General features: G+C 33.1%; 2 protein-coding genes across 2 annotated transcripts; both read right to left on the bottom strand.

Annotated features, from left to right (window-relative positions):
* Window positions 1-256: 256 nt before the first annotated feature.
* Window positions 257-4034, bottom strand: LOC139873264 (ferric reduction oxidase 2-like). The gene is made up of 8 exons (XM_071861199.1): window positions 3839-4034; window positions 3149-3251; window positions 2870-3067; window positions 2543-2777; window positions 1853-2180; window positions 1424-1667; window positions 639-1345; window positions 257-534 (listed from the first exon to the last, which is right to left on the bottom strand). Exons 1-8 carry the CDS (start codon window positions 3990-3992, stop codon window positions 395-397), a joined length of 2109 nt encoding a protein of 702 aa, XP_071717300.1. The 5' UTR covers window positions 3993-4034; the 3' UTR covers window positions 257-394.
* Window positions 4035-7745: 3711 nt separating this feature from the next.
* On the bottom strand, window positions 7746-10332 carry LOC139903452 (uncharacterized). The gene is made up of 6 exons (XM_071885811.1): window positions 8974-10332; window positions 8841-8896; window positions 8687-8753; window positions 8095-8555; window positions 7974-8008; window positions 7746-7915 (listed from the first exon to the last, which is right to left on the bottom strand). The coding sequence occupies exons 1-6, from the start codon at window positions 10330-10332 to the stop codon at window positions 7746-7748; spliced, it is 2148 nt and encodes a 715-aa protein (XP_071741912.1).
* Between the last annotated feature and the right edge of the window lie 341 nt (window positions 10333-10673).

Here is a 10673-nt window from a genome sequence, read left to right as displayed (position 1 = left end):
AAGTGGTCTAGAATTGTTATCATCAAATATTAAACCAGAATGTACTCAAAAATGCTACCTACATTTCAAAGCGTTATATCTCAAAACTCATGCCCAATATAGTGGGCAGTCTAAGGGAGTAAATAGTAATGTAGCCGAATTGAAGGGAGTAGAATAGAAAGCAAGATGTTACGCAATGTTGCCTTCATTTCATCTCACTAGTAAAAAAAGCAAAAATATCCGGAAAGTTCAATAAACATTCAATTGATTATGTCTTAACAAGTTTATACATAGAGAAGATTCACACTCTTCTTCACAATTCGTTTTCACATTTACTCAAGAAACACACACCCCAAATGTTAAAGGGTCCACATATAAAGTTATTGCTCACAATTTTTGGTAATCCGAAAAAAAATCACCAGCTAAAACTTATGGACTCAAAATGCAAGTTTGAAGCCAACCCAGATGAACATATGTTTGCAACTTCATGCCTCATCTTCTTTGGTCCACAAACAAGTACTCCAACACTTGATTCTTTTAGTTCAAATAACATTCCTACAAGAATCAAAGAATTTAGCCAATTGTCAAATGAAAAAGATTTTAATATTGTGTAAAAGATATTCAACAAATTAAAAATATAAATAATTGTAATTACTTACTCTTAAGATCCGGCCTTTCCCCAAAATGCACGTTTGTGGACTCGAGTAGCGATTGTTGTGGCACACTTTCAAGCTCTCTATCCACGTTATAAAACCACGAATTTGGTGAGTTAACGGGTGTTGCTCCCTCCATGTTTTGAATTTGCTTCGAATCCATTGCATTTTTCTTCTTATTCCACCAAAAACTCACACTACATGTTACCATTATAGATATGCAAATGAGCAACATATTTAGCGCGGCTCTTGACCCATATGAGTACACTTTGTTGGTATTTTTATCGATTGGGTAGATGTAGTATCGCGTTATAAGTCCCATAGATAGAAGAAAAACTACAAAAGAAGATGAAATTATAGCCCCAAGCCATAACCAACCATTTTGTCCTAAAATAGGAGTTATGGGTGCATCGGTTGTATTTGGTTTGAACCATATAGTCCTCACAAGTTTCTTATCGTTTTCCGTAGCTTGTTTCTCTCTTGTTACATAAGCCTCGATTTGTAGCTCTAGTTTTAAAAACTCTGTAGGTGCACCGGATGCCGGTAAGAGCAATTCTAGCATTGTGAGATCAGAAGAGTCTTTAAACGCACTTATCAAGAGAACTTTTGGAGCTTTACATTTTAGGGTTTCAACGGTGTAGATAAGCTCCCTAAATATTGAAATAAACGGTGTGATCCCACTTCCTCCGCTAACCATCACTAGCATATCGTGCCTGGAACCATAACTTGATTAAGCATACACATATGGAAATATGGAATGTAACACATCTCATTTTTATCAACTTTGTTACCTTAGGAAGTTAGTTGAGATAGGTCCATAAGGTCCTTCAATGCACACGTTGAGGCGGTCAACAGGATTTGGTGAAGATAAAGTTTGGTAGAGCTTCTTTGTCCAACTTCCTTCACCTTTGATCATAACACTTAACTTCTCAGGCTCCAAATTGCTACTTGAGCTAATTGTGAATGGATGCCATTGAGCCTTTGAAATGCTTGGGACATTTATGAATATGATGCTTGTTGGTGTATAATTAAGACCTATTAAAACAAACCATTAGAACCATAATCCATCCATATTCCATATATAACCATTGAAAGTTAAACTATTCTCCTAATCATAATAACATAGAAATTGAATTGTATATATGTACACTAAGTAAGACTAATCATAGTTGTATACTAATACTACTTGTACACTACTATTTGTGTTAAATTGTGTATACCTTGGCTCTTGGAGAAGTTGAGCTCAAGAGTTTCACATGGAAGAACACGCGTAGAAATCAAACGAACGTTCGCCTTTGATTGTAAGAATCTCAAGTATCGATCAATCACGAAAAGGAAGAATCCTGGAAGCATGATGGAAGCGTACGATATGCCAACGTGGAACACAAAGAACACAACGAAGAAGATGTACAAGTGGTGAATGTAGAAAAAAACTTCAAACATCTTTCGCCTGATCTTTGGAAACGTCGTTGCCCACATAGCTAATCCGGCTATCAAAGCCAACTCTCCGGCTACATTCGATATGTCACTCTTTGCCCATTTCAACATCTAAATTCAACATTATTGTAACATCTTTCATTAAAAACCATGTATAACAATTTTTAGTCATGTCAATTAAAAAAAGTCAATAAATTTGACCCTCTTCAAAGTTGACTTTTTAAGTGGAAAATATTCTGTCCATCAATCCATAATGCATTTTTTCTTATCACATTCCAAAGTGATTGGCCGAATATTCACTTAGCTCCTTAGCCGTAAAACGTGTTCGATCAAAAAGTTTTAAATTTGGGATCCACTAACAACATCTTACAAGCTAGTAATTCTGATAAATTATATATTTTATATTGATACTAGATAATTATAACTATAATAAGAAGTAAAAAGTAGTTGATAATAAAGCCATAAAACCATACCTCTGATGTTTGCTTAGTTACAATCCAATAAATAATGTAACAAACACCATGAGAAGAGAACAGTGTCATAACAATGTGCCCAAGCCATATGTGATACTTGATGCTTGCCTCCGAAGTTAGCCCGAACAACGACAATATCGATGAGAACCGAGTGACAGGAAAGAACAAAAATGCTAGGCACAAATTACCAACTAGCCCAAACCGTAACGCCACTGAATCCAGCTTGGATTGCCAACTATATATCAAAAAAATAAATTTATTGTATCAGTACAAATGTAAAATAAACAATAAAATAAACAAGATAACTAAGATCAATGTTTTACGTACATTTCTTCTCCTTTCTTTGCAGCCATTTTATGTGTGATTTTGGCAAAACCGACATGTAGGTATGTTGTGAATGACCAAACAACGAGCGCGATGAACATTATAAAGAAAGCGAGCTCAATTTTTGTGACGATTCCTAGACCTTTGATGATCATTGGCCTTCTCCATATACTTAAGTTATAATTCTTAGCTTCTTTTTCTCTGAAGTTCAAGAAGTAAAAAGTTCGATTAATTCGGATTAATATAAACTAACTAACAGGCGGAGTAAAATGACTATTTTACCCTTCATCGTGGTTTTGGTTCGCCTTTTTCCTTAAGTGAAGATACACACTTGCCACGACAGCCATGAACAGCACAGGGAATGTGTAGAGCAATATCGTTGGTCCTAAATAATAGATATTACGTTAATATAATCATCATTATTACATTATTAATTATTATTATTACATGTATATATGAAAAATCATAAGTATCAAATTATTAATTATTACTGTATTAATTACGTATATATGAAAAAGAAAATTTCATTTCATTTTTTGCTTTTGATATTATTAATAAAGAAGATAATCTAATCAACATACTTGACACGAACATAATAATATTACAATTACAACAATACAATATTGAAGCTTGATAAAACGTATCTGCTATTAATATTCTAAATAGTGAACCTTATATCCCTTTTCATGCACTAACAGTTTAATTTTCCAATCTCATTCAAATTATAGTTTCAAAAACTTAATAATTTTTTAAAATATATATATAAACATTTGGTGGTTAATTAATTCCACAGAAAAAAATGCGTAAAAATAACTACTCGAGACTCTAGCTAGGGGAACAATATGAACTCGATGATCATGTATGTGTGGTTTATTTGTAGTAGGATTTTAATTAAAGAAATTCTAACTCATTCTAATAGTAATACTATCGTGAAAATAAGCAAAAATGGTGGTTAAGTTGATCGAACCAAACCTTGAGCGCCAAAGTAAGTAGATTTGGTGTGGGTTCGAACCCTAAGGAGCCAATTGTTCTTAAAGACATAAGTTGGTGTGATCAACCATAGGAAAAGGTAACCTATAAACACCAATAGTACAATCCCTTTGATCATCTTCATAATCATCATCATTCTTCTTACTCTAATTCTCTTTATTTTAATTATTATTAGTTTTTTAAATTCTCTCTCGAGTTGGTTTGATTTAGGAATAAAGAAGAATGATATGCTATTTATAGAAGGAGATAGTAGTTAGAGATTGTGAGTGTGTGCAGAAAGGGCAAATTTGGAAATCCAATACTTTGTATGTTTGACTTGCACATCAATGTGTGCGTATCCATACCATACGCCTGGACGTGGGCCCCGTTTGTTGGGCATGGGCCCCAGTGAAGCAAAATCACTTTTTACAGTTTAACCTTTTTCTTTGATACGTTTGTTCAATCTTTCCAATCTATCTATATAATATTCTTATAAAACTCTAAAATGAATAATACCATGATTAGAATAATTATCATTTAATTTTTATAATAATAATGTTATAATTATATATTAATTTAATTAAAAAATAATACGAAATCTTATATAAAAGAAAATACTAATATCTCCTAAATTGTAATTTTAATTTTTAAAAAAAAATTAAAAGGCATTTATTATTATTATTACTAATAATAATTATTATTATTATTAAAAATATAATTACTCAACTTTGAGCGAATTTTATTATTATTATTTACTTTTAATATAATAATTATAATTATTATATTATTAATATTCAAATATGGATTCTTTTTACGAAATTAATTATGTTACATATGTATTCAAAAATACATATCTCTATATATTTTTAAAAACAACGACAAGTTTCTTAGTCAAACGAGTCATTAAAATAAATGACTTTATGATTTACATTCACTTAATAGCTAAAACATGTTATTAAATTGTTTCGTTTAAACAAACCCGTAATTTTACGGTTCATTTTACTAGTATATAGCTAAATCACAAAAGTTGCGATAGCTTTATAATTAAACAAGATCAATTTAGAATGATAACACATTATTATAAAAATATACACTACTAGAAACGAGGTCTTCCCGGACGATAAGTCGTCCCCGAAAGTGATCCCGGATGACTTTTTGTCCCTGAATGGTCGTCTGGGAAAGTCCGTCCTTGAAAGTATTCCCGGACGAAGATTTTTTTCCCAGACGCGTACGTGGGCCCCACTTTGACTTTCAACACTGCATTCGTGGACGGTTTTCCCGGACGACTTTTCCCGGACGAGAAGTCGTTTCTCCCTTTTAATATTAAACTAATATTTATTTTATTCAATCATTAAACAATGCTGGAATAATGACGCATAATGCTTTTCCCGGACGACTAATCCCAGACGACTTATCGTCTAGGAAAGCCAGTATCTGCAGTTTTAGCAGATTTGGTTTCTGCATTTCCAGACTAATAAAACAGCACAAATTCTGCAGTTTCCAGCACATTTACAAATTAAAAACCTGCTATATAATAACGATTACGAATTCACAAAATACCATAATAACACTAAACAAAAGTCTTGAAACATACACTTATCCAAACATGCATTACAATATCCGAAAAACTACAAAATAAAATATCGTTTACAAAACGTACCAATCATTTCATAATTGTCTTGACGCACACCAAACAAATTACAAACCGTCAAATCCATCATTATACAAATCGTTATCAAAGTCATCGTTCGAACTCGGGTTACCGGAAGTGGAAGTACCGGTATTGGAAGTACCGGTATTGGAAGTACCGGTAGTGGAAGTACCGGGAGGATAGCCAAATCTTGGTCGAACATCGTCCGGGATTTGCATACTATTAAAAGCAATTATTCGTTCAATGTCGGCCGCCGTGTAGTATGGTTGTGGTGGTATTTCGGGTTGACGACTCCGACCGGTAGACGATGAAGATTCAGAATTAGTTACCGACTTTAGCATCTTCGGGCCCAATTCGCGTTGGTGTCCCGGTCGTTCGCCCAAAACTTGTTCCATGATAACTTCCTCGTCGGTGCCGGGAAATTGTTTTAACAACGTCTTCATTCGTTTCTACAAAGTTAAAAAAATATAAATATTACTAACATATCATTATTTATATATACATACATACGTATAAAAATGTATCACTTACAAGACCATTATATTATATATATATATATATATATATATATATATATATATATATATATATATATATATATATATATATATATATATATATCGGGAGTACACCAATTGACTTATACTTATATTTATAAGAAGTACACCATAATCTATAAAAATGTATCACTTACGTAATTAATTTTCGGTATGAACGAATCATTCCACTTGGTACGATCCTTGGGTTTGTGCAAGATCTTGTAATTTTTTATAGGACCGATTTCCGCATTCTTGGCTTGACGTTCGTTCTACAAACGCACAAATAAATAACTTAAATGTATAAAATCAAATAACCCATTTTCTTACATTTTATCATTTATATAAAACATTAAAAACAAGTAGGTGTAAGTAATTTACCAAATGTTTAACTATCGATTTGGCACCATGCAAACTGTTGTATTTGACTTCAGCCCGGTTTTTTTTTATTTTGAGCACAACGCTTTCGATATGCTTCGTCAAGCATCATGTCAACAAAAGGCTCCCACTCTCGGGCTTCACAATCCTCGGGTGGGTTCGCACGAATGAAATTTATATCATCCGGATGTTCTTCTTCGAGGAATTCGTAATAACCAATATACTCACTTTTTGCGTTTTTCCATCGTCCCGCCGCAATCTTGTTAATACCCGTTCGGATTTCAGCTGCATGCTCACCTTCTAGCCATGTATCAATTTGAAAGTAATTCTACGATAAAAAGTAATAAATATATTAAAAGATTATATATAAGAAACGCATATATATATATATATATATATATATATATATATATATATATATATATATATATATAAGTGTATATATATATATAGATATAAGTGTATATATATATGTATATATAGATATAAGTGTATATATATATATAGATATAAGTGTATATATATATATATATATAGATATATATATATATATATATATATATATATATATATATATATATATATATAACTATATAACTATATATAGTTAGATATATACACTTATATATATATATATATATATATATACACACTTATATATATATATATATATATATATATATATATATATATATATATATATATATATATGTAGTAATTAATTATACTTACGCGTATATCAACCCAGAAGTCGTCTTTGAAAGATGATGGCACATCCGCCCAACACATGTAATATTTTGGGTAGCTTGGTTTCCGAACAACACTAGATATCAAATTAACAAACATTGAACTATTGTCGCCTATCGAATTAATGGTTTTCAACTTAATATCAAAGTCAATCGTGAGTTTTCCATGAGCATTCCTCAACTTTCGCAAACCTATGTTTTGTGTTTTTCCCCGTTTACCCCGATTATTTTGGCCCCCGTCCCCCCCGGGGCCCCCGGGGCCCCCGGGCCCCCCGACCATCCCGGCCATCATTAGGAAAAGCAGAGCAAAGAAATTCATCTGCATAAATACAAAATAAAAGTTAATAGAATAATGATATATACATATACATTTATACAAAATAAAGTGAATAGAACAATGAGATAGACAATGATATATATTCCTACATATATAATATATTTACAACAACAAGCATATATATATACACACACACATATAAATATATGTGTATATATATACATATACTTATACTAATGCGGAAAATTTAAAAAGACGTTCATAGAAATATAAATCATTTGATTACAACAAGCATTTTTATATAAACGACAAGAATTACCCATCAATATTCATCATCATCGCTAGAGAAAGCTTCATTTCGAGGAATTTGGGGATTTAGATCATCGTCAGCCACCACATCATCATCATCATCATCATCACATATGTCATGAGTAAGGACAAGAGGGTTTAATTCTACTATATCATCATCATCATCATCATCATCATCATTAACTTCATGTATTGTTCGATTAAAATATTATTGGTGTTGCTTCTCTGGGTACACTCATACTTATATAAGTCATATTATCTAAATCAGCATCAAGGCTAAGATCGAATGAATTGGTGTCGTGTACAACATCCCCTATGGTGTCTTCGATAATGTCTCTATCCAAGATTTTTTGATGATTTACCTCATGAACGACCTTCCATCTGGTAGAAGTTTGGAAGGATCGTCGATGTAAAAAACTTGTTGAGCTTGTGTTGCAAGAATGTGTTGATCATCTTGGTACCACTCATCTTTCGTGTCAATACTAGTTATGTTATTGACTATAAATAGGCGTTTATGTTTTCGAGTGTTCTCAGTGTTGAACCACCGGCATCTGAATAACACAACACTAAATGCACCGGCATAATGCAACTCAACAATATCTTCTAACCGACCATAATACTTAGAGACAGGACTACCTTCATCTGCGAGTGTCAAAATTCCACTATTTTGTGTGGTGCGTCGATCATCGCGATTGCTAACCACAAACCTGACACCATTCACATGGCAGGCAGTGTAATGGTTTGAGCCACCCACCGGTCCTTCAGCTAGACAGATCAATTCATCGCTATACTTCGATCGATCAACTGACCGTAGTTCACGTATCTATCAAAAAATAAAAAAATGTTAATAAAAGTTTGAATAAAAATAGTTATCATATGTAAGTCTAATATATATATATATATATATATATATATATATATATATATATATATATATATATATATTGAGTTTACCTTGTTGGTGAACCAACTTGGAAAATTTGTTTTCATGTCCATATTGGGGTACTCTGTTTTAAATTGACTGTAAATGTTCAAAAAGAATTGTTAGTATGAGCAACGTTTACGTAGTTAAGTCATTATAAACTCATGTTTTAGTAAAATGACTTACTTTTTGTATTCGTCGATGTCAGAACAATTGTTGAGTACATACCAGTGAAGTTTATCCTGAATATCCCGGGCCAGAGATTTGAACACACCTTTACTGATAAAATTACATAATGATTTGAAGACACGAAACTCACATGACCTAGATGGCCCGTCAGCATAACTGTCAGGACGATTAAATCTCTTTGTATACCTTCAAGGGACATTGAACATGCAGTTAATGCTTCATCGACAACGTACCCTTCAGCTATACAACCTTCAGGCTTAGCTTTATTTCTAACATAATTTTTTAGTTTTTTCATGTATCTCTCAATTGGATACATCCACCTCATGTAAACAGGCCCTCCCATTATAGCCTCTTCCGGTAAATGCATTACCAAATGAATCATTATGTCAAAAAAAGCTGGAGGATAAATTAACGCGAAAGTACATAACAATTTAACCACTTGTTTTTGAGCTTTCAACATATCTGATACCATTAACTCTCGAGCACAAATTTTCTTAAAGAATGCACACAACTGCGTTATTGGTGTAGAAATAGTAGGGTGCAAAAACGCGTTAACTCCGACCGGTAATAATCGTTGCATCATGATATGGCAATCATGAGATTTCATGTTCGTAATGTTGTTATTATCCTTGTTCACTTTATGCCTGAAGTTTGATCCAAACCCATCTGGAAGTTTAACTTCTTTAATGAATTTACAAAAACTTACACTGTCTTCGGAATTTAAGGAGTATTGTGCATGAGGTTTCAAGAATTTCCCATCCTTTTTACCGGCGGTCTTAGGTTTGAGCCACAAATATTCTCGAATTCCTAATTTTTCCAAGTCAACTCGTGCATTGTGAGTGTCTTTGGACTTGTCATTCATTAATAAGGTACCCAAAATAGCCTCCAACACATTCTTTTCAATATGCATGACATCTAAGTTGTGTTGTAGTGGAAGATATTTCCAATATTCAAGTTCCCAAAAAATAGAAATTTTAGTCCAGTTGTGAGGACACTTAGGGGGACGTTTTCTTTTTAGTCCATTTGTATGATTCTTTTCGACATTACCAACTGGCAACAAATCTTCAAGTTGCTTTTCGATCTCGTGCACTTTGAACTTTCTAGGTTTTGGGGTATGATCAACCTTACCATTGAATTGTAAGTTTTCTCTGTATGGGTGATTCAGTTCAAGTTTTTGTCTGTTACTGACATAAACAATTTTGTTTTCTACACGCATAGCAGGAGTGTCCTCGTTACATGTAGGGCATGCTTTATAGCCTTGGTCACTCCAACCGGACAAACTACCACGGGCAGGATAATCATTTATGGTCCAAATACGCATTGCTTTCATTTGAAAATACGTGTTTGTAACTGAGTCATGCGTAACAACTCCTTCAGACCATAAAATCTTCAGTTCAACAACTAAAGGCCTCAAGTAAACATCAATATCTTTTCCAGGTGATTTAGGACCAGAAATTAACAGAGTCAACATGAGAGAACTTTCTTTCATACATATCTACGGCGGTGTATTGTACGTTGTCAATATTACTGGCCACATGCTGTAAGCATTATTCATGTTGCCAAATGGATTGAAACCATCAGCAGCCAACCCTAATCGAACGTTTCTGGGTTCACGTGCAAAATCCGGATATCTTTTGTCAATTTCTCTCCAAGATCGACCATCTACCGGATGATGCATCTTACCATCTTCAGTGCACCGCCCAGTAGCATGCCAAATCATATCTTTTGCAGTGTATCTAGAACGGTACAAACTTTTTAGTCTTGGAGTTACTGGAAAATCACGCAAAACTTTATTAGGAACTTTCTTCCCCGATGTGCGTTCATCTTTCC

This window comes from Rutidosis leptorrhynchoides, chromosome 1, assembly GCF_046630445.1.
Source record: "Rutidosis leptorrhynchoides isolate AG116_Rl617_1_P2 chromosome 1, CSIRO_AGI_Rlap_v1, whole genome shotgun sequence".
Lineage (NCBI taxonomy): Eukaryota > Viridiplantae > Streptophyta > Magnoliopsida > Asterales > Asteraceae > Rutidosis > Rutidosis leptorrhynchoides.
Note: the sequence above shows the minus strand (reverse complement) of the source record. Positions and strands in the feature narration are given on the sequence as shown.